Genomic DNA, 26,391 nt, shown 5'->3' with positions numbered 1-26,391 from the left:
GGCAACGAATTCACTCTTAAAATAAAACTAAGGAATTTATTTTTATATAAACGATTAACTATTCATAACCCCAAAGAGAGAAGAACAATTCTTAATACGCATATCAGGACACAATTCTTGCACTGACAGGTACATCTATATATAATACAAAAAAAAAAACCTAATATTATATTATATAAGTGCGGTGATTGGATTTGTTACCAACTTCAATGATATGTAAATTCGGATCAATTATCGATTCGAACCTACATGCCATTAAAAATTGGAGTCGTCGATTACGATTCTGATCCATCAGAGCCCAATAATAATAAGTTTGAAAAACAAAGCTGTGAAAGTTGCCGATAAAATCAGAAGGGTTTTGATTTATTATAGTAATAATAAATGAAACCTAACCTAATAGTAAAGATGAGATCATCACTGATTACAGACAAGAATGTACTGCCTTTGAGTTTTTCCCCACTGCCAGATAGTCATTAAGTTATTAAGACCACTCCTTTAAAAAATGATAGCCAATTAACCATAGTAACTTTTTATTCTAACATCAGTAGCATCAGTGTTGAATAGTTATGTCGCAATTTATATAATTAGGACAGCATAAAAAGAAAGATTAATCAACATTGACAGAATGATTGACAATAAATGATAGTAACTTTTTATTTAAACGTCAGTAGTATCAATGTTGAATAGTTACGTCGCATTTTATATAATTACGACAGCATAAAAAGAAAAAGATGAATTAATCAACATTGACAGAATGATTGGTTCATAGAAATGCGAAATAGAGTTTAAAGAAAAATTAATTCTAACGTTACAACAACACGATAATTATAAAAGTAATAATAAGAAGAAAAACATATGTAGGAAATATACAGTGGAACTGAAAGAGGTGGTAGAATTATTTAAAGAAAAATGTTTGGACCTTGGTCCATGCCAGATAAACTCACCACACAGACAATTTTCAAGCTGATCTCAGTATGTAAATGGGGAAAATCCTTTCATTGAAATAAACAAGATTTAAGCTTCAAAAAGAAAAATTGAGAAAGAAACTAATGGGATACCTATCTATCTATATCTATACTTATAATAAAGCTCAATGTGTGTGTGTGTGTGTGTGTGTGTGTGTTGGCGCTCTACAGGCCAGGTCATTTGACATAAAGCTACCAAATTTGGTACATGTATACCTTAGAGGTCGGGAATGTGCACCTGGGGTCCCTTTTTTTGAAATTTTAATTAGAATTTTAATTATTAATTAAAAACTAACTTTCCCGCCAAAAAAATCTTCCATTTTCCCCACCGCCAACTTTTCCGCCAAAATAATCTTCCATTTTCCCCAACGCCAAATGATTTAGGCTTTAGTTCTTTTTTTCTCCCAACAGTAATGAGGCTAGGGTTAAGATTTTTCGGCGGATTATTTCAAACGATTCTGTTTATTTTCTTAATGTTTTATGCATTTAAAATTAAACATTGTTAATTAATCCATGTTTCAGATTCATTCTGAAGTACTTTTGAATTAAAATAACACCGAATAAAGTAAATTAAAAATGTATAATCTGCATAGCGTTACCCCAACTAGAGTAGAAAAATTCACGCATTTGCGTTACCGTAAAAGGCGAAGAAAATTCACGCATGCGCACTGTGTTCTGATTGTTGGCATGGCAACCATTATCAACGGACGATTTAAATTACTTTTAGGTTAGTTGTATTCTTTTGTAAGTAAATTGTATTTATGTTAGTTATATATTTTTTGTATATGCTTATAGTTTTAAGTACATCATTTTTTAAGTAGTTTTTTTTTTTAACCTGTTTTCAATAATTTAAATTATTTTTAGGCTAATTGCATGCTTTTGTAATTAAATTGTATTTATGTTAGTTATATATTTTTTGATATATGCTTATAGTTAAGTACATCGTTTTTTAAGTAGTTTTTTTAAACCTGTTTTCGACCGATTATTTTAAACGATTCATTTTATTTTCTTAGTGTTTGATGCATTTAAAATGAAACATTGTTAATGAATCGATCCGTTCATGATGAATCTGAGAAAATTTTGTTGACAAATTCTTGAGATATTATATAAATTAAGAAAGATATTCTTTAGTGCCCATAAAGTTTAAACGCTCAGTGACTCTATTATCAGTAATCATATTATTAAAAAAAATGCTTTGTTTCAGTAAAAAATATTATTATATTAATTGCAGATTAATCCTTTACACTTTAATTTAAAGCATAAATTCTATGAGGGGTAACAGAAAATTAGAGAGATACATATCACGTTATGACTGAAGGCCTTTATAATATTATGAGTGAATTATATGACTATCAAAATTTGAAGTTTTAAAATATTTTGCTGAAGAATCTATTAAAGTTGGAATTGCATAAAATATTTAATTATTAAAATTTTAACGAACATTAAGATTGGCGAACCGGCTGGTCGCCAAAGGCGGCTAGTACTTATATAAAGCTCAATGTGTGTGTGTGTGTGTGTTGGCGCTCTACAGGCCAGACCGTTTGACTTACAGATTTCAAATTTGGTACATGTATATCTTGCAGGTCTGGAATGCTCACCTGGGGTCCCTTTTTTTTAATTTTTAATTAGAATTTTAATTATTATTTAAAAACTAACTTTCCCGCCAAAAAAATCTTTTCATTTCCCTACCGCCAAATGAGTAAGACTTCAATTTTTTCTCTCACTCTAATGAGGCAAAGCTTAAGATTTTTCGGTCGATTATTTCAAACGATTCTGTTTATTTTCTTAATGTTTGATGCATTTAAAATTAAACATTGCTAATCAGTCGATCTTTCAGATTCCTTCTGAAGTACTTTTGAATTAAAATAAAACAGAATAAAGGAGTTTAAAAATTTCTAATCTGCATAGCGTTACCCCAACTGGCGTAGCATTTGCTTTACCGCAACTGGCATTGAAAATTCACGCATACGAGTTGAGTTCTGATTGTTGACAATTATTATCAACGGATGTGGACCTGATTTAAATTATTTTTAGGTTAGTTGCATGCTTTTGTAATTAAATTGTATTTATGTTAGTTATATATTTTTTGTATATGCTTATAGTTTTAAGTAGTTCTTTTAAAACCTGTTTTCAACAGATTATTTTTACGGTTCGTTTTATTTTCTTAGTGTTTGATGCATTTAAAATTAATTAACCGATCTGCTCATGATGAATCTGAGAAAATTTTGTTGACAAATTCTTGAGATATTATATAAATTAAGAAAGATATTCTTTAGTGCCCATAAAGTTTAAACGCTCGGTGACTCTGTTTTCAGTAAACATATTAAAAAAATGCTTTGTTTCAGCAAAAAATATTATTATATTAATTGCATATTAATCCTTTCCACTTTAATTTAAAGCATAATTTCTACGGGAGCTAACAGAAAATTAGACAGATACATATTACGTTATGACTGAAGGCCTTTATAATATTATGAGTGAATTATATGACTATCAAAATTTGAAGATTTAAAATATTTTAATGAAGAAGGTATTAAAGTAGGAATTGCATAAAATATTTAATTATTAAAATTTTAACGAACATTAAGATTGGCGAACCGGCTGGTGCCAAATGCGGCTAGTAAAAAATAAATTTCTAATTTTGGAAAAAAGTATCAAATTAAATCCCAACCGTAGAAAAACTAGTTTGTTTATAAGCCTTAAATTTTCAGAGGACCACAAATTTACTCTCTAAGATATTTGTCAGAATTCTCCTAACACAAAAATATACTAATTAAAAATATAATAAAAATATACATCAGAATAAACCCGACGAATATGCAAGATGAAACTAAGAAAATTGAACTACTTGAAATTAAGAAGAAAAAAAATGTATGTTATTCAACGTTTATATTCAGTGAACAATCACTGAAAATCATTATTAAAGGCATGCCGGCAAAGCACTGCAAGGATGAAATTAAAGATTTACAGTCCCTTAATTTTCAAGTGATAGGATTTCACAGATAATAAATTGGAGACGAATGTTTTTAAACACACTTTTTCTTTTATGGGTTAAGAAAACAGATACTTTCCGAAACATTGACAGTATAAAACACCTACTTTAAGTGAAAGTATATATCGAACTTGCCGAGAACTATTTAAAGTTCCAGTGCTAATTTCAACTATAGGGCATGGAATTGCGCGATCCATACTACATCAAATGAAATGGCAAGTTTCAGCCCAGAGTTGTTAAAACAAAGAAAAAAAAATCTAGTCCATTTGCACCAATTCGTGAAAAGAAAACCTAGGCTCTTAGATTACGGTGCATTTATTGCAGGGAATGCCTCATATCAGTCTATTAAATCTTACACAAAATACCCTGAAGAATAATGTTAAAAAAATTAAGAGAAAACTGCTATTTCCTGCAGCAAAATAGCACAGAAGAATGGAGCAAGTTCAGAAACCACACAAACCAAGCAAGTCAACTAATATACAGACAAAAATAGCCTTCCTGAGTTACACGATTTAAAGGAAACCATTAAAATCCTTAAAAAGATTAAAAACCTCACAGAAAAATTCCTCATTCTTTTTTTCCTCCCAAATTAATAAAAGAAAAAATAATTTTAATTAATAGACTTTTTCATCAACTAGACTTACTCTAACTGTTCGCCTAGGAACAATAAAAAAAAAATTCCTGACTCCTTCGAAAATTTCGGGAAAAAATTTTTAGTACTCCCTCCTACAACCATATGCAGGTCTCTCAATGGACGCCTACTCGAATCTCCACCTATTTCTTGAAGTACCTACCTGTAGATCCAATTTGTCTCTTACATCAGCAAGGAATACGAAAAGTTCATGCCAAAAAGAAGTTCAAAAGAAGATTCTTTTTTACTCGTTTTAATAACCCCCCGGGGGGCACCTCGTAGTTGAGGATGAGATGCTTCTGGCATGGTGGTTGGATCTCACCACCCTGGTGAGTACATGAAAAGATGGGGGTCTGGTTCCTCCCATCGATGACGGGACGTCTTCCTTCTGGAAGGATTGTACCGTGGTCGGTGATGGCCCTTAGGGCTCAACCACAGTTCCCGCCAGTGTTGCTATTTGCTTCGGTCCGGTGAATCAGTATTTATTATCCATGTGCCTTGGCGGATCAGAGTCTCAGTGATATGACATACTCGTTTTAATATATTGATATGTTTTATAAGTCTCGAAATTTTTTTAATTCAAATAATTATTTAAGATTCCTACTCAAACTTCATCGCTGATATTAAAAATCGATTCAACAAATATTTGAATACATTTTTTTTGTTGTTGTTGTTTAATAAACTAAGACACATTGCCAGTATTATGGATAGACACATTGCCATAATACGAACGAATCATGCGTATAGTATGTGTTAAAACTAGACATCTAGTATCCTTATTTAGGGTCTGAAGAGAAAAAATCAATGTAACATTGTACTTTATATAACTAACTCATTAGGTCATACTTTAATTCACCAAACACTCCTACCAATCAGAAAAATAAGAACTTTCAGAAATTCTACCCACTAAACCGAAAAAAAAGAGAAGGAAATTTCATTAAAAATGAAAATGCTAAATACAGAAATTACAGGCTATAAAATTTTTTGCTGTAATTAAAGATGGTGTGGATAGAATAATAAACTTTTAATCGGATATTCATGCCTTTTTAGGCTGTAACTTATATCAGATTCTTCTTCTTATTTGCTATAAATATCAAACGCTGAACAAGGAAGAAAGAAATCTTGACAGGTTTTAAAAAAAAAATAAAGTTGCACTCTTTCTTTACTGGCGATACTTTTCTATCCTATTGATTCAGTTTGAGAAGTTCTCATGACAATATTTTTTAATGTATCGCTTAATGCTGCACAATATTTCAAATGAATGTTTAAATATTCATATTCTACAAAACTTTTGCAAACGATTTCTCCACAGTTTCTTAAGTTCTTTGAATTCCAAAAAAGTATAAACACATAAAAAAGTATAAACGAAATATTTTCAAATTCTGAAATTGCGTGCCAGAATTTTACTTATTTTTTTTTAACAAAAAAGCATTCTAATTTCGATGTTTTTATTTTATATCGGAATAGTATTTTGAAATTTCTGTAAATTCATTTACGATCGGTAAATTTCTTTATTAGTCAGCATTAAAAAAAATCAAGGGTTTAATCATTATTACATTTCTAATTTTTATATTTTCAATAATTGCAACATCGATTGCTGACTTATTTTCTTGAATTTTGTTCTATGAAAAAGAAAAGGATAGATTTTTTTGATTATATATATATTTTTATAACAACGAATCACAAAGATTACTGCGAAAACTTATCCCACTTAAATCTAAGGCTCATCTTTTAAATAGAAACAATTTAAAATAATTATTCAGTTCAAATGTTATTTTAATAATTGTTCATTTTAATTTGATAAAAAAAAGTTATATTATTTTTAAAATATGTTCTTAAACTATATATCTTAATTCCATACATTACCATTTTTTAAATAATAATTTATCTTCTGTGTTTTGTTAAAAAGACTTTCTAAATATAACTTAATGCAAATTTTAATTTAATTTCTGCTATTAAACTGATAGATTTGAATTTGTAAATATTTTGAAAAATACGCCATGACTCTAGAATTTTTATGAGAATATACTTTCCATTTTCATTCGTAAATCATATAAAAAACATAGTTCACTAATTACACTTTCCAATGATTATTTGATATTGATCATTAAAAAATACAAACAAATTAAAAGCATTCTTATTTATTATAAGTGAAACAAATTGTTGATATTGCGATTATTATGTTAAAGCTATATAAGATTTATGCAAATATTTATAATATATATCAATTTCATCCATCAAGTTATTCGCATTAATTTCATAATATCAATCAATTTTAAAATGGTTTCTGAATCTATTGAATTATTGTTACTCTGAAGGCAGTAATTTTTTAAGGAAAAATACCAACTATAATAAACAGCAACAATAGTTTATTTCCGTTGTAATTAAATTTGGTGTATAAACAAAATGAAAATCAGCTAAATGTTTTGCAGCAAATATAGTTAATAATATATTCCCTTATATTCAACTTTTGAAAAGACGCTACACGGAACAGCTTTCTAAAAAATGCAATTTAATTAAGATTACATACTTTTTAGTGAAACATGAAATTGATTTAAACAATCATCCATTATTGCCAATCATGTTGCATATATAATATATGCATTAATACATAATTGCATATATAATTAGCTAATTATATTAGCGATCTAATCATTACTAAATATTATTTATTGAGCAATTATTTGTGTTGATTTATTTTTCAGCAAAAGCTACTTCATTGAATATTCTGCTCCAGACTGAGCTGTAAATTATGTCGAAATAATAGCATACTATTAAAATGTTAAAAATCAATAAAGAATGTTTTCAATTAAAATTGAACAATGCTTATACAAAAGAATAAAATAATTTATTCAAATATTGTGTTTATTTTAAATACATATTTTAGAATTTCAAAATACATTTACTAGAATTAAAAAATGTATTAATTGCCGAGGATATTTTTACTTTAAGAATAAGAAAAAATACCATCTTATAAAACGCAAAATTAAATATATATAATATTGGGAAGAAGAACAGTACGGCGGCCATTTAAATTACATATTTGCATAAAAAATGCACTCCAAATATGATTTTGAAATATAAATTATCCTACGATTATACTTGGATAAGTATACGACTACTTCGCAAATAAACAAAACTAATGAATACATAATGACTTTTAGTCATTAAAGTATACATAATGTATATGTATAAAGTATGCATAATGTAATTAGTCATAAAAATATAGTATACATTATGTATACATAATGAATATGTATAAAGTATACATAATGTAATTAGTCATTAAAATATAGTATACATTATGTATACATAATGACTTTTAGTCATTAATGTCATAAATGATTCTAATGACTATATCAAAAATTGCATTTATTAAGTGATTAGGGATTAAATATTACATTATATCACATCGTTTCGTCATCTGGCGCATGAGCAACTTTGATAACTTACATAACGGTAGATTCTACTTTCGGATAAAAGGGGTTAAGAAGGAGATAATGAACATTTATATGTAACAGTTATATTATGCTTGCTATTATTGAACACTGAAATAATGTAATTTTTTATCCAATTCATTCAGTTCAGCCATTTTGTAATGACAGAATTTATCATTTGATATTTTCAGACTTCTGAATCTGTGTCAAACAATATGGAGAAAAGTAACACAGTTATTGTGCCACTATTTGCAGTATTTTGAGATCGAGTATACTATCATCATTATAGGAAACTCCGCTAAATTAGGAATATATTATATAGATTTCCTTTATTCTAGGCTAATATGATGCAAAGCTTATTTCATCAATAGCAACGCGATTTTTTATTTTCCATAAAAAAGAAGAGAAATTAATTTAACAAACTCAGTTCTTCAAATTACTTTTATCAATTTTTGCAAATGTATAAAATAGCGCCAGAATCAATATTACTGACGATTACTAAAACTGTCCAGTTTTAAAAATCATTGCTTTAAGAATGAATCATAGATTGTGCATACATTTATAAATTCTAACTAATTTCACTAAAAATAACGAGTTTTTTACATTATATCTTCAAGGATATCTTGCTTATATAATTGCCGAAATGATAGTTCTTGCCTGTTTATCAATTTTGTAATTATTACTACGAGATTGACGGCATCAAATTTAACGAGACCTTGGAATGTCTAAATTATCCTTCATAGAATACTGATGATCCAAAATTCCTGAGAAGCAAATCTCTCTCTCTCTCTCTCTCTTTTTTTTTTTCCCATCAGAAGAAGCTATATATGTAATAAAAAAAAATTATGAACAGTTGTCTAGTTATTACGCGTGAAAAATCAATGATAATATTCTAAAGTTTTCAGTTGAATTCGGAAATATCATGTTTGAATAGTTTTGATTTTTTCAGAATATTGTAGAAATATTCACACTATGATAACCTGAGGTAATAATTTGGAAAGGGGCCATAATTACTAGAATATTATCAAGTTATTATGAAGTTATTTTTAAGATATCTAATATATGCGGACAAATGTTTGTTCGTACTTTATGCGCTGTCCTACCGTTCATCCGATTGCGATAAAACTTTGACAGTTTATTACTTGCACCTGCGCGAAGGTTTCAGGCGTAGTACAATTATTACATCTAATATATAAAAATGAATGTTTGTTTGTTTATTCGTATTTTATGCGCCGTCTTACCGTTCATCCGATTGCATAAAACTTTGCCAACTTATTATGGCCATTTATTTTGAACACAAAAAAATTTACAAACAAATCGTTTCATGCGCTTCTATGATCCAATAATATTTTATAATTGACAATAGACAAAAAACAAACAGTAAACGGCACTTGTCATTCGAAGTTAATCACACAAATATCAAACAAAATAAAATTATCATCAATGCCAATCAATGTGAGTGAAATGAAATCTGGAATATTTAGTGCTATCAGTCCTTTTACCCATTCGAGACCGATTGCACACCTTGTGTGCAAAACATTTCCACGACAAAAAGATGGATAGTACACAGTATATGCAATGACATTAAATTGCAAATTTCAGTTTCTGAGGATGGTCCCCCAAAAAATACGCACCGAAGGGGTTAAATGTTTATTCGTTGTAGGCCTTCTTCTCTGCTTGCCGATTCAATCGTTTTCGTGATTGAAACTATTACCTCACTTAGATATAGACATAATTTTTTTTTTTTAAAAAAAGAGGTTTGGTCTACGGATTCGTTATTGTAAGGGCAGTATCTGTTTACTGCACGTTCAAAGCTTAAATCTCTAAATGTGACTGTTGTCCAACTTGTTTTAGAGAGAGAACTGGGACAGCTTCTTTCACCAAATGTTCATTAGCAAACCTTTTCATTCCTAAATTAGTCTATGAACTCACCACATTCGGATTAAAAGATAAAGTGTTTTGGGATGCGGAATATTTAGAAACATATGAAATAAAATTTTGAAACACTTTAAAAGAATGCGTTAGATCAGAATCACGTTTTAAGATAGAGAATATTTTTTAAATTTAAGAGGCAAATTCGAAATGATAGAATTATATAGCCTTTCTTTTATTGAATTTTTTAATTAAATTTCATTATGCTATAAAATTCTGTATTTCTATATGAAATCTTATAAAAATTCTGTATGAAGAACAATAAGAATGAAGAGCAACAAAAATAAACACTAACCGGTAACCAAAACGAAATCGAAAATGTGAATTAATTGTGAATATCGATTAATTGTATTGCGATTAATCGTGAGCCGCTAAGCGAAAGCGGAAATATAACGGAATTTCTTTATGCAAGAACGCTTAAGTGTAAAAATGTGAGCTGAGAATAAAATTGTAAATTTAATCTGAATTAATCCTTTATATTTTTTATTTCTGAAGATGTATATTTAGCGATTAAACAAAGGACAGCCTACAACCTTCTGATAACCGCAATTATTTTTCCATAATGGGGTCATTCAGTTAGGGAACCGAAAATAGTTTATTCCAAAATGACATGCTTAAAACAAGTATTTTTATAGATTAGATAACAGTACTTATAAAATATTAACAAAAATTCTGTATGAAGGCGAAAAAGAATGAAAAGCAACAAAAATAAATACTAGCCGATAACCAAAATGAAATCGAAAACGCAAATGAATTGTAAATATCGATTTATTGTATCGCGATTTATCGTGAACTATTATTCATAATCATGATTTCGATTGATTGATATTTTTCAGAAACTGGAATCGATTTTTCAAAAGCATCGATTTTTTTTCTCGAAAAATCGAAAATCGGCACAGCCCTACACATGAGTGCAGTTTATTGCATGGAGAACATCAAGTCTTTTTTCTATTTTCCTTCAGGCGATATTAATCATTTGCAGAATCTCAATAGTTATTTCTGTGGTGATTCGATTCCTTATTTCTTTAAGATTGCGAACCTATGTGTCTTAAACATGATTCTACAAACATCAATTACACTATCGATGAAGTTTTGTCTATAAACAAGCAAATTTTTTTATTGAAATTTTAAAAACGGAAATAAATTTCCTAAATTAATAAATTGGATTGTTATACATAATTCTCCAAGACATTGTAAAATTACGTTTCAGTAATACAAATTAATAACTGTAAATTATTAGTCCGTTCTTCTTTGTTTGTAAATGAATTCTTCTTTGTTTGTAGCAGATGTTTGTAGCTTTGTTTGTAAACGTCCTTCTTTGTTTGTAGCAGATGAATGCGTGTTACATGCATAAACATATTACTTACTAATAGGTGTTCTTAAAGTATTAGCGCTACTAAGTATTAAAGTTGTCTAAATGAATTAGATGATGCTTTAGATTACAATATGAAAAAAAATGAAGCGTTAAATTGTTCCTTTCATTGCCGTTATCTCTACTAATAATAAAGATGAATATGCTTCTGTATGCGTTTTGGCGCTCTATAGATCGGACATTGCAGCATTGATCAGACTTCTTATTGGCAGTGAGTGATTATGCTAAGCACCGTCGTGTTGTTCCATCTCAAAAGGAAATGAAATTTGTCAAGAGATTTCGCCATTCATCTAAAAATAAATTCATTACCTGGTAGCAGTCTGATATGTTGAGAGATTTCCTACTTTCAGCAATGTAGCCCACAATGCCAGTGCCCCATGGAATCCTTATTTCGTCCTTTTGTTGCATTTGTTCCATGGTAGAGCAGCAAGATACGTCAAACAACTGACTCACGAGACACCTGGGAAAACAATTTTTTAGTAAAATAGCCACATTTAAAGTTATATGAATCATGATGAATATGCAGTGTGAAAGAATAATTTTTTACATTGATAAACAAACGGATAACTCACTAAGTAATGAATTTTAAAAAATATTATAAATGAATAAAAAAAATTGGCGATATTTGTCTATAACCCTAAGAAATGAGATACCATTTAGTCAAATAAGTGTAATTGAGTCAATTACCCAGCAAATTGTGGAATAAAATGAACATAAGTAAATATATAGAAAATAATATCTTAGTCTTTTTACGAATAAAACTTTGTTATTGTAATAAAAGACACTCTAACAATATCCATAGAACTAGTTTCACATGATGAATATAACTGCCCGTCGTTTGCTAAAATATATATATATCATGTTTGTGATCTATGAACAGAAATCTAAATGAATGTTATACATTTAAATTATAAACACTAGGGTCTATATTTTTTTTTAAATTCTTGCTTATAAACTACCATTTTAATGATAACCTCAAGTCTTTTCGTTTGATGCCCTTGTTTCGTGGCAAGCAAAACTCTTGTCATTAAATTAAAAGACTGTTTAACGCTGTCCTGAGACACATCCTTTTAAACATGAAAGATGCACGTTTGAAAATTTGAAGCATTTGAAGTGCTTTAGTAGAGTATGAATTGATTCCATTAATTCGTCTGTACATATATTTATTGGACTATACATAAGGTCAATATTATTTTTTCAATTAAATCATTAAGAAACGTGACTCAATCAACGTATTAATACTAAAATCTGTATTTCGAATGTATCTGAATTGAACAAACCATTTCGAAGATGATTCAAGTTTCTACCTGTTAGGATCTCCTTTCTCTCCCCTGACCAGGAAGAGCGAGCATCTGTCGGCGTCGGTGAGTATGCTGACGTTCTGAAGGATTTTATGGCAAAGATTGCGGATTTCGAGCTCGTTGCAGATGTCCTTCACTAATTCGAAGATCAGTTCTTGTTCATCGAGGGCTCGAAGTTCTTGCCTACTCTTGCGTCTCATATGGTTGTTGCAGTTATGAACTGTATCTTTTCGAAGATGAAAGTTCTGAAAATTCGAGATACCATTTACAGTGGGCAAGATGGGTCTGAAAAGGAATAAAAAAATGGGTTTAAGTTTAATAATTATGGTGTTATTATCAGTGTACTTAAATCTACTCCTTAAAATATGATTATGATTTTCAAAAATTTAATTAAAATTTAATTTGAAAACTTTTGCTTCAATTGTGATTGTGTTTGAAATTTGTATGTATAACCAAGAGTAACCTGCATTGAATTGGATGTAAATTCATTCTTTATTTTTAGTGGTATCCAGTTGCTTTTGACGATTGGCTTTACAATTATTATACTAACATTTTGTCTGAGATCCCCCCAAAATTCGGCTCTAATCTAAAATAAAACGTCACAGGTTAGTAATTCAACCACCTTGACCGAAGGCCGGGAGAGCCTGGTTGGTAGGGCATTGAATTCGAATCCCTTGGGTTTTGAATTCAAACTCCGCCGGCCGAAGACTCTCCGCGCAAATGGTGGCTGGTACACGTATAAATCTGCCTTGGAAACAAAGTCCTACAAATAGAGACAATATCACTACTGAATCAAAGGTGATAGTTCTCTGATTCAGGTCTAATATATGATCTGTAAATGAAAATGTACGAGTGAAGTCCGCCTCGGGAAAAGGGCCGTGACGTATAAGTAGCTTAAAAAATCTAAAAGTGGTTTCTGTGTATTGTAATCTTAGGGTTATTTTTAAGAGTATTAGTTATTTAAACAAATGCAATTTCCATTAAATTATATTTTGGAGACATATAACTGATAAGCAAATTTTTTTAGTATTCTATTATTTTTAATTAAGATGATTAATCATTTTTCAACTTATTCTTTATTTTAAGAAGTTTCAAAGTATATCCTAGACATAATAAACAATATATGTTATATTTTTTGCACTTTCTTAAATCTGTTTTAATTAAATAATATATATAAAGAGAGAGAATTCAATTTTTCATAATGCAATGATTTTGAAAGACTATTATTTTTAACTAGCTATAGCAGTATGTCCGCGATTACATGAATGTTTGTGAAGTCTAAATCAGGAATTTATAAATTAAAGCTATGGAAATAAAATTATGATTTTGCATTCGTTTTCATAATAATGGTATCGTCTTGTGAGCTATAGATGGTAAAAACTGAAATAAATAACTAAAAATGAAGATGCTCTGAAAAAAAGTGCAAATCAAAGAAATTAGAGAGTTTTGTTGAAAATCTTAAACATATTTCTAGTGCATTTTAACTTTTTGTGAATGCCCAGGAATTTATTATGATACATACTGACAGTCCACTCTTTTATAATTTTCCTTAATTTTCAATTTTAAAAAAATATTTCTTTAGCTTTTTTAATATGCTGATAAAATTACATTTGGAAATTTACACTTCTTTTTTTTTATTCGTAATAATATTTCGTAATTCAAGTTTATAAATATTATGGGAACTAAACACTAATGTTTCTCAAGATGCTTATTAAATGGCACCACCGGTATGAAATCAATGTTTAGCTAAATTAATATATTGATTGGTTAGTTAAAAATAGTCTGATTTCTGAACCCCACTAATACGAAAACCCTTCACTCATCCCGAAGACGAGGTCCTTAGTTTATTCACATTAACGCTGTATTTTTAAACAACACGAGTGCTATTTTGATGTGGACCTCGTCATTTTGAATCCTGCTGTGACGACGAGAGCTACACGTATACTAGCAGACATCCCTCATCAAATTTCCTTCAAAACATCAAACGGGAGGATGTTTGTCTCACAGCGTGAAGTAACATATTTTTAGTGGAATCGATTTTGAACCTTGAACTTGAACGCCGAACCCTGAAACTGAGACTTTATCACCAGTTCACCATGTTCTTATTTTATAATAAAGAGAAATGAACAAAAAATGTGTTCCTTACCTCAGAGTACCATTCCTTTTGAATTCGTGAGTCGAAATTTTTCGGACAGGTGTGACGGTATCTGAATTCAGATTGATGGAACTAGATTTTGAAGAAGAGTTCTTTGGGACCATTCCGTTCGGAGCAGAGTGCAACAATAGCCATGACGCCACCGTTTGACGAGAGGCCTTTCGCACGAAGTAGTCATAGGCAAACTGGGGGTGTTCTTCCAGCCAAGACTCAATCTTCTCACGTTCTGAGGAAGTCTCTTCTAGTAAAAATGAACATTAAAATGACATCACATAAAATAAGGTTTAAATTTCTACTAATAATAGAAGAATATATCTGAGCGTTTTTGCTCTTAGATGTCAAACTGTTTGATTTAAACTTATCAAATTAGGTACAAATATATTATGGACGATGAAAATATGCACCTTGGTGAGATTTGTTTTAGAAAATTTAATATAAAATTAAACAAGAATTTGAAGTTTTTCCATGAACTTCCACAAAAGTTATTTTTATACTACCTTAAAATTAATTATATATCCATATATATTATATTAATTTATTTTTTGTGTAATTTTTCTGAATTTTTATAATTTTTGAAACTTTTTTGCATAATTTTTCAATGGCATATTTCATTTCTGAAATGAAATTGAATCCGTAAGTTCCTTTTCCCCATTGTTAAAAGTGACGAAAGATTGATTTTAACACAAATTTAGTTTACATGAAGAATAAGCAAAATTACAGTACGCAAAAATTTAAAAGATAGATGAACTGGACAACTATAAATAGAATCAGTGGACTATAATATGACAAATAGAATCAGTGGACTATAATATGACAAATAGAATCAGTGGACTATAATATGACAAATAGAATCAGTGGACTATAATATGACAAATAGAATCAGTGGACTATAATATGACAAATAGAATCAGTGGACTATAATATGACAAATAGAATCAGTGGACTATAATATGACCCCATTATAATCACAATTCGTGTTTAAAAATATTTTACAAAAGGAATTATGAATATCAAGTAATGAATAAGAGATTTAATCTATATATATCTTACACCATTACATGGCGTGTTTTTCGCCATATAATGATAAAAATAACCAACATCATTACAGCATTTAGTCTGCATTTAATTAAGAGGTCCTAAGGATTCGTCAATCATACGTGAAAGTGAAAAACTATAACTCTCCCAACCTATCTAATTTACAAACGGAACAATTGCGAAATTTGTATATTTAGGGATATATTAGGGATCCATATACAATTCCATTATTTCTCACATTTTAATTGAATTTAAGAAAAAATTAAAAAGCTATAAAGAAATATAAATTGGATAATTTTTTCAAAAACATAAAAATCAGTATTTTCCTGCGCTACCAACTAGATAACTCTTGTGGGCCTCATCAATTAATAGCAATTAATCGGAAATGTGACCGTTATTAAAAGCACAACCGACTAGATGACTCTTGTGGGTCTCATCAATTAATAGCAATTAATCTGAAATGTGACCGTTATTAAAAGCACAACCGACTAGATGACTCTTGTGGGTCTCATCAATTAATAGCAATTAATCTGAAATGTGACCGTTATTAAAAGCACAACCGACTTGATGACTCTCGTGGGTGTCATCAATTAATAGCAATTAATCTGAAATGTGACCGTTATTAAAAGCACAACCGACAAGATGACTCTTGTGGGTCTCATCAGTTAATAGCAATTAATCTGAAATGTGACCGTTATTAAAAGCACAACCGACTAGTTGACTCTTGTTGGTCTCATCAATTAATAGCAATTAATCTGAAATGTGACCGTTATTAAAAGCACAACCGACTAGATGACTCTCGTGGGTCTCATCAATTAATAGCAATTAATCTGAAATGTGACCGTTATTAAAAGCACAACCGACTTGATGACTCTCGTGGGTCTCATCAGTTAATAGCAATTAATCTGAAATGTGACCGTTATTAAAAGCACAACCGACTAGTTGACTCTTGTTGGTCTCATCAATTAATAGCAATTAATCTGAAATGTGACCGTTATTAAAAGCACAACCGACTAGATGACTCTCGTGGGTCTCATCAATTAATAGCAATTAATCTGAAATGTGACCGTTATTAAAAGCACAACCGACTTGATGACTCTCGTGGGTCTCATCAGTTAATAGCAATTAATCTGAAATGTGACCGTTTTTAAAAGCACAACCGACTTGGTGACTCTTGTGGGTCTCATCAATTAATAGCAATTAATCTGAAATGTGACCGTTATTAAAAGCACAACCGACAAGATGACTCTTGTGGACTTCATCAATTAATTCTTGAGGCATATTTAATTTTCTTTGCTGAAAACTGCGCCCAAAAAGCTCCAACCCACCGGGAATAATATATTAAGCAAATATCAACTTGTATTTATAACTACAACTACTGAATTTTTACAACTACCAAATTCGGTGCATGTATACCTTGGAAGTCGTAAATGTGTACTTCGAATCGATTTTTTTGAATTTTTTATTAGAATTTTAATTAATTAAAAACTAAGCAAAATTTCAGTGTTTTTCGCTACAACTTAGGTAAATATTATTGCACAAAAATGATTTTTTACATCAAGCTGAAGTTTAAAAAATTATCTTTTCAATTATATTGATTTTTTTATCTATAAATTAAATTTCGATTTTTAATGAATTTAAAAATAATTTAATCATAATTTCAACAACTTATTTCCCACAAAACAAAAATAAATTTAAGCTGCACGAGCATATTACGCGTGCATGGGAAAAAATTAACTTTTATGAACATGTTGCCCTCACATTGACAAAAGCTCAAATTAAAAAAATAAGTTAACTGTTATTGGAAATTAAAATCCGTAAAAGTGTCATTTTCAGCAAGTGTCTGTATAATATGCAATAAATATGAAATATATTTTCTAAAAAAGTAATTACTAGGAAAAGTTTTCTATGTTTTTTTACAATACCGATATTACTTATGCAATAAAACAGTTTTATTTAAAGCAAATATTGTATAATATATACAACATATCCTTTTTAATCAGGACATAACATTTAATTTGTAAACCTTTAATAATAAACATACATCTGCTAATAAAATAGTCTAAATGAAGTAAATAGTTATATTTTATGTAACTTGAATCAATAAATGCTCCGATGAATTACGAATTTTAAATATTTGCATATATCCTCTTCTCTGTGAATCACATTTTACAAAATAATCTTGAGAATGCGAATATTTTAATTAAAAAGAATTGCACTTCAATCAATTAAATAAGTAAAGCTGGCCGATTTATGAAAATTTAGACATCACTGTTCTATAAAAACGGGCGATTTTATACCACTTCATCAACCGTCTCAGCCAATCATCTCCTAAGTTTTTCAAGAGTGATTGGCCTAGATTATGGCCTAGATTGGCCTAGATGTTCTACAATCGTAATATTCAAAAGTTAATAAATAGGTCAGATTTGATCGCAGAATATAGAAACGTTAATTTATTTATTTCAAAGTTGGAATGTCAAGAATATTTTGCAGAATATGATTCCTTAGAACCAAAGGACTGTCTAAAATTTAAACTTCATATTTTTTAAGCATATTTATAAACCGAAAAAAAATAAAATAAAATTATTGACATCATTTAAATCCTTTTGAAAATAAAATTTAAAACTGAATTTCACGATGAATCCCTTAAATTTTTGGTTGAATTCTCTGAGATATTATAAATTATGAAAATTATTCTGCAGTTTACATAAGACTTCAATGCCAAACGACTCCGGTTTCAGTTTTCATTTTTTTTTAATTATGCTTAGTTTCAATAAAAAATGTCCTTATATTAATTGCAGTTTCATCATTTCCACTTTAGTTTAAAATTGAATTTTACGGCCGCTGATAGAAAATTCGAGAGAGATGCGTAGTACAATGAACAAAACTGCTTAAGGCCTCCATAATAGTATAAGTGAATTATATGACTATCAAAATTTGAAGCTTAAGAATATTTTACTAAAAAAAAATCTATTATGAGAACAAGTTACATAAATTATTTAATTGAACATTTAAACGAGCATTAATACAGACGAAAAAATAGTTAAAAGGAAGAAAATGAAGTTCTAAACGCTTAATGGTGCAACAAATATATCAGTCCACTAGCAGAAGCAAAAACTGTATATGTTGGTAAAATTCCAATATGGGTAATGGTAAAATTCCAATATTATGAAGGTTTGCTTTATTTCGTCGATTCTTTACTACAAATGGCACAAGTTGAGTGTTTCCAAGATAATCAAAATATCAATTCCCTGGTCATTTATCTACATTGAATGTCTACATGGGTTACAGATATCATTGCATATTATGTCGGAATTTAAGGTAAAAAAAAAAAGGCTTAGACAGACAGATAGAGAAAGAAATATATATTTCTGCAACAATTGTATGTTTTTTGACGTGTCAGCACAATGCATTTGAAGAAAATAGAATCAGCGTAACACATTTGATTTGGATTTTAACCATCTTGAAGATGTACGAAAACTATTAAGTCAGATTATTTCTAAACTAGCTCGTCAGAGGTATATTGGAAATGAAAAAGTAGTTACACAAGCCAAAAAAGCTTTAAACTTAGAAACTCAATAAATAAGTTTCCATGAGTCCAATTCACAAATGAGATTAAAAAGCTAATAATTAAGGATTGGCAAGGGAGATGGAACAATTCCATGAAGGGGAGAACAAACTATCAACATTTTAAAAACGTTTCGGTTAATCGAAACGTAGGTGATTTTTATCTTAAAAAGGTTATACACTGGCCGTGATCAAATTCTGTGCATCAAAGTCATTTCTTTGACCAAAGTTCGACTTGTCAGTGTAGCACTGAAGAAGGATCTATAAATCACGTGATTAAAACCTGTACACTATGAGGAGAACAAAGACTCAGATGGCCAAGAAACTGGATGTCTCTTGAAGTCGAAAAACTCATAAAAATTCCTATTAATGACATTTTGTCAAAGCTTTTGTCTTTAGCTCTCTCCTAATGTAAAAAAGTTAATGTTCATTTAATGTATTTTATGCATTTTTAATGTTTCACAACTTAATATGTACTGTAAAATGTAATGGGTCTTTTTTTCTATTCTTTTTCTGTACCAGTATGCGTTTTATCGTATGCAAAGGTCCAATCTCAACAAGTGTCGTTTGTTCCTTCGTGCTAGGTAGGATTGCTCTTCGGCTGCCCCATCAAGTTTCCCGCATGGCCTCTGGCTAGGTCGGGGTATCACGCAGTTTTTCTAAACCACGATCAGGAAAAGGACGACATCTGAACACATGAAGAATTAGATAAAGAAGTACAAAAGTTGACCGCCAAATTAATAAATAGAAACAATTTTCGTGCTAAATATAAAATAGATATATCAAATCGTTTTAAATCAGCAAATGACAATTTTAGTATATTAAGGATCCAGTTTTCCTAAGGCGAATGAATGTTGCCAAGTAGTTCGTAGTTCCATAATTTTGCCAATATTTTACAAAATTAAGGAAGCTCTGCAAAAAAAAGAGAAAAAAAAATGTGAATCCTATTTACGGATTTATCATTTTGCCATTTATAGTTGCGAAATAAAATTGCTTCCTAATTTGGAAATATTAGTCATTTTTTAGATCGCAAGAATTCCAACTTAAATTTAAAATTAAAATTCTTTAGAATTTAAGATTCCAACATCATTAAATTCAAGATCATTTTTTGAGTCAAAACATGAAAAGTCTAAACTGCTTATTGTCTATGTCTAAACTGCCTATTGTCTAAACTGTCTATTGTCATCTAAACTGCCTATTGTCTAAACTGTCTATTGTCTTCTAAACTGCCATGTAGAATTTAAAACATGTGTGATAGAAAGTACTTACTTATAAAAACACGAAATGTCGGCTTTTATTTTTATATACGTAGCTTTAAAGTGCATAGTTAAGTTAATTCATAGAATTTCATGAAATAACTGAAGACAATTTTCTAATTATTTCATGAAATAATTGATCATATTCTATGAAATAATAGATTTTATAGCATATAAACTGAATAAGTTTTTCTATATACGAAATAGTATATATGCAAAATTATTTACGATATCATTGTGAAATTCTCTAATACATAAGAACTGAATTAAAAAATATTTTTTCATTATAAAGATATAGATTAGAATACTATTTTTCAATTACTTCTCATTTTCGGTAGCAGGAGAAATTTTTCCGCCACATAGCGAATCTTAATGCTACAGATTTGAAATTTTACTTCGTGCTATTCAAGGCAGTTTTTCATTTATTTCTAAGCAATGATGATTTATGAATAATTAAAAGCTGAGTTTTATATCTTTAATTCCTAATTTTTTCTGTAAATCTAACATATTAAATCCAAGGTCAAGCAAGAACAGCTGAAGAATAAAATATTTTACGATACAACATTCTCCTAAAAGAGAAATGAAACAATTTACTGTAGCATAAAAATTATATATTACATCTACAGAAACAGAAAAGCGCATCATTTAATTTTAAAATTAACCAGCTGTATTTTACAAAATTTACATAAAGAAAGGAAATTAAAAGCATGAAAATGAATGCAAAACATCATATTTGTAATATCAACGACAAAAAAGGTCCAATTATTATCCTCCCACCGCTTATATACGAAATTTAAAATTCTGATATAGAAACTGTTTGGAAATTTTGAATAATTTAGCAAAATAGAATATGTTCCATGAGGATATTCCTTGAAATTGACCATTTTTAAGCACTTTTGGAAAGAATAATTAGACCATTTAGGTGACAAAACAATAATTAATTCGCTTATAAAGCATCTAAAAGTTGTAAAATTTTGAAATTCTATTTTCGCACAACAAAGCTAGCAAATTAAGCTCAAACAGGTAATCGATTTTTTAACCGATCAAATAAAAATATTTTCACTATTCTTTTGAATTATTCATAAAAATTTTAGATTTTTTTTTATCAAATACCATTTTTATGACCAGAATATAGCCTCTCATGTCTGTTAATATATTTTTCATCATTCGATTTTGTTTAAAACGTGATGAATTTTTCCTATTCATCACGTTTTAAACAAGACGTTTCCACGTTTCTTTTAGAATATCAGTCAAATTATGGACAGTAGGAGATTATTGGCAAATTTTGTATATTATATATAGACAGATAGATATAGATATATAAAACCTTGAAAAACAAATAATCAAAATCAATATTTCAAAATACCTATATACCCCTATGCATGACATTTACATAGAATACTTTTAAAATTATTCATTAAATTATCGTCTAGATAGTATAAAATATGTACAAATTATTTTTTTAAAATTTCAGAACAGAAAAGAATATATTAAAACTTGTTATCCTACTTGATATCTTGCCCTGTTGAAACATTGGAAAGTTCCTAAACGTATACACCGCTACAGAAAATAAAAATTCACAGCAGCACCTCAGAAACAAATGAAATACATTTTTCTTTCTTATTTACGTATGCAGCAAATAATTTGAAAACCTATATTTTCAAATTAGCACGAAATCAGCACAATTTCAATAAAGCTTAAATTCTTTTTAAACAACACTGAAGAAATGCATTCAGATAGACGATTTGCAATTTTCGAATGAAGGAAGACTAAAAGTAAGAACATTTATGACTACCCAGGTGTTATTTTTCTTTATTAGTATTCACGTCGTTAAAATTCGTCAATGAGAGTGATTAGCTAAACTGGTTATGACAGTTAAAAACGAATTCAACTATTTTCTTGCGCAACGCCCCATTTAATTATCTCATTATCTTGTTACTTTCTAACATATAAATTATGCAAAAAAAGTATAGAAACCTCCAGATAATTCGACCTTAAAAAATTTCCACGTTTTAGCTATATATTATGCTAAAAGATATAATTAAGGAATTTAATGTATTGTTGTTGTTTCTTATGGCACTTGCCACAGACAAGCCCGTTGTTACGAAGACAGCGATTTTAAACCGGAGAAGGAGCGTCTCTTGTTTTTATATAAGCACCAACTCGGGCCAAGAGTACGACTTTACTACTCACGCATCACTCATTCGCTTGCACAATCCCTTTTTACAAAGGGGCAGATTCACACATCTCACAGATAGAACAACGGAAGAACAACCATGCCCAAACCGGGACTCGAACCCGAGACGCCCTGATCCCGGGGAAGACGCGCTACCCCTATGCCAGGACGCCGGCGGAGTTTAATGTGTCTGTAAGTCGATTTTTCTATCTGGAAGTGGATCTCTCTAAATTTCTAATATAATCGCCAATCAAGTTCTTATCTTCCTCCCTCCCCCACATAAAATTTCAGACTATAAGTAAGACCGCCAATCTTTGCATGACATTAGCGAACAATAGTAACGTAATATAAATGTCCGACGAAAATCCATCTTTTTTACTGAATCTTCCGCATGAATATGTATTTTAGACGTCTTTTTTCCGACCCATTGAAACCAAAATTCGAATCCGAACTGCATTTGCAGTCACAAGTTCATATCCGATTTTCATGGATATAAAACATTGCATTTGTGAATTTGTTGCATTTATATGGTTGCGAAAATATGAGCCAATCAATCTTTGGCATTGTGATGAAAGCTTATAAGCCAGTTAACAGCTAAGCTACCCGAGAAATTGCTTTTGTATCGTGGTCATATTACTGGGCTGTGAACCACAAGGTTCCAATGTGGCGGATTGTGATGCGCGAGAATAGAACCTGGGACCTTATAGTTCGCAGCCCAGTAACATGACCACGATACAAAAGCAATTGCTCGTGCAGCGTACTGTTAACTGGCTTCTAAGCTTTTCACTACAGCCTATTTATTTCCAAATATAATAAGAATCTACGATTTTAATGCTAAACCCCATATAACAAATTTTATCAATCTAGTTCTTTGCTATTTGTAGCTATTCGATTCACTTTACTCAAAGAACTAGATAGACAGACTTCCACGGAATGGATTTCATTCAAAATTTGACAGAAATCCACAAATTCAGTGTAAAGAACCATATGCGAAATGTCATCTATCTGTTTCAAAGCGGTTTCTTGTAGTTATCCGTTGTTGTTGATACTTATGGTACTTTACAAACCCGCCGACAGATCTTTCATTATCTTGTTCACTAACACAGACATATTTCCAAAAATGTGTTTTTCTTATTTGAGGAGGTCTGAAACGCTGAGATTCGTCAAAATCTCGAGTTCTAATTTTTTGACGAAGGAAATAAAGGGAAAAAAACTTAACAATTTATATCATAAAAATAAGTGAACACAGAATATATGTATACTTTCACACATTTTATCTCTCAGCATTATATCTCTAAGTTTATTATTACAAATTATATTTCTAAGTTGAAAAATTTTGTAAACTGTCACATTTTAATATAATTTCTTATATAATTGTAAATTCTGTAAATAGTTATTTTTGTTTCGTTTTCCTATTGTAAATATTTTGTTAAATCAATAAAATTCCCATAACACGCCCACCAAACCATTCAGTGACCAGAATGGTAACGGATACGGGGGTATGAGACGGCATTCTGTTCTGCAATACATGTGGTCTTTACATGAGCAATATAGTTCTATAACAAAATTTCGACGAAATCCAGTAGCAGGAATATGTTTGCTGTCTACTTGAAAAGTCCATAATTAAAAAAAATAAACCACCTAAATTGGAGATATTCGTTATACGATTTTTATCGCCATATTTATAGACATATGAAACTTTGGACTCACTCCATCAACTCATTCAATGATTGCTCATCTGTTTTTCCCTATGTATTTGAATGCTATACAGGGAATATGTTGTATGAATGGGATTCGATGTTGGTCTTTACATCAAAATTGGCGATCTTTTGAAATCAGTCAACGAGAAGGGATATAAAAAAATGTTTATTTTTCCTTGACTATTAAAATGTTATATTTTTTATATATATAGGACAAGCTAAACCCACAAACACGCCATGTTTTTGAAGTCTATGACAGAATAGAGCCTATTCCTCTCTTTGGTTCTTTATTAGGTAATAAAGAATGCGAAAAAACTTTTAGAAATTTTTCTTGAGTGAAAGGATGTTGGTAAAGTCTGCGAATTACGTAGTGTTTCGGAAATTATTTTTAATCGGCACACCACAAAAAATTGTTTGAACCTATTAGGAAAACAACTGCCTCTTCATACATATAAAGCCATAAAATCATTATTCATTAAAATATTTTTTGACAAAGCTGTCAAAAGATAATGTTTTTAAAGTATGTCTCACTCATTTTTCATGATCAAAAGAATTAAGCACGAAAATTCCTGTTCTTGTTTATTGGCTGTTACAAACTGTTTGCAGCACAGTAAAAAGCAAAGTAATACAGTATGAAATTTTTCGAGCAATAAATTTTAGTTCAAGAAATATTTATTTTTTTGTCAAAAATATGGACAATTACAGAAGGGAAAAGCTGCGTTTCTAGAAATTAATGGATGGTCAATTCCAGGGTTCCAAGCATGAATACGAACTCGAATTCAGCAATTCGTCGCCAAATAGCTCAGCAGATAGCGATTAGTCATTTTTATATTATATATATATATATATATATATATATATATATATATATATATATATATATATATATATATATAAAAGAGAGAGAGAGAGAAAAGGAAAACTTATCAAAAATCTAAAGCCAGCCAGTTTTTTCTGTTCAGTGCGTTCAGCTTTTCCAGGTAGTATGCATTTATATGACTAATATGAACGTCGTAGAGCTACGAATGAAAAATAAAAGAATTTACTCGTAGTAAGTGCGATTCATAAGGTCCAAACATATACATTATCTAAGAGATAGCTGACATCACGTGGCGATTAATGTATTAATTATAATATCGTTGTAATTCAATGTTCGATATTTTTTTTTTTTTGTTTTTCTGCCGATGTTCTATTTTATTTGTTCTATTTTAAAAAATTACCGATATTTGTTAAGAAAATAGGCTCGAAGTGTCCTTCTTTTCATAGAAATGGATCCAAACTTATGTTTCATTTCTACCCAAACCTTCACATTTATGCTAATCTAACAAATGAGGGTTTTAAATATATTTTATAATTTCACCATTTGATTGGCGCAGTATGGCCAAATATGGCTTTTGCGCCAATAAACCACACAAACCAAACCAATCTACCCAAGCCTTAAATGTATTTTCATTAAGGTCTGCCTAACCGAAATATAAATAAAATATATTCAGCAGGTGTTTTTGAGAAAATTGAAGGCCGTAATATTGGCAACAAATTTTTCTGTTCATAAATAATTTCTGTTCATAACTGTTCATAAATCTTTCTTATTACCAATATGGCTTCCGTTAAACGAAAAAAAAAAATTGTTCCTCAGGAATTTTGGATAATCAGTATACTATGAAGGTTAATTTAGACACTTCAAGGTCTCTTCTCATTTACCGTGATGTTGTCAATCTCGTAGTAATAATTACAAAATTGATAAACAGGCAAGAACTATCATTTCGACAATTATATAAGTGAGATATCTTTGAAGATATAATGTAAAAAACTGGTTATTTTTAGTGAAATTAGTTATAATTTATAAATGTATGCACATTCTATGATTCTTTT

General features: G+C 29.7%; 1 protein-coding gene across 4 annotated transcripts in view; it reads right to left on the bottom strand.

Moving 5' to 3' along the window:
- LOC129981703 (dual 3',5'-cyclic-AMP and -GMP phosphodiesterase 11-like) overlaps positions 1-22,380 on the bottom strand; it is a 54,218-nt gene extending 31,838 nt beyond the window's left edge. For all 4 annotated transcript variants that reach the window (XM_056092645.1, XM_056092643.1, XM_056092644.1 and 1 more), the window contains exons 1-4: positions 22,153-22,380; positions 14,777-15,026; positions 12,637-12,915; positions 11,639-11,789 (exon numbers count right to left, since the gene is read on the bottom strand). In XM_056092645.1, coding sequence (XP_055948620.1) covers positions 11,639-11,789; positions 12,637-12,915; positions 14,777-15,026; positions 22,153-22,177 — 705 coding nt within the window. In that variant the 5' untranslated portion in view covers positions 22,178-22,380. The remainder of the gene's footprint in view (positions 1-11,638; positions 11,790-12,636; positions 12,916-14,776; positions 15,027-22,152) is intronic.
- Between the last annotated feature and the right edge of the window lie 4,011 nt (positions 22,381-26,391).

The sequence above is a fragment of the Argiope bruennichi genome, chromosome 8 (assembly GCF_947563725.1).
Source record: "Argiope bruennichi chromosome 8, qqArgBrue1.1, whole genome shotgun sequence".
NCBI classification, from domain to species: domain Eukaryota; kingdom Metazoa; phylum Arthropoda; class Arachnida; order Araneae; family Araneidae; genus Argiope; species Argiope bruennichi.
Note: the sequence above shows the minus strand (reverse complement) of the source record. Positions and strands in the feature narration are given on the sequence as shown.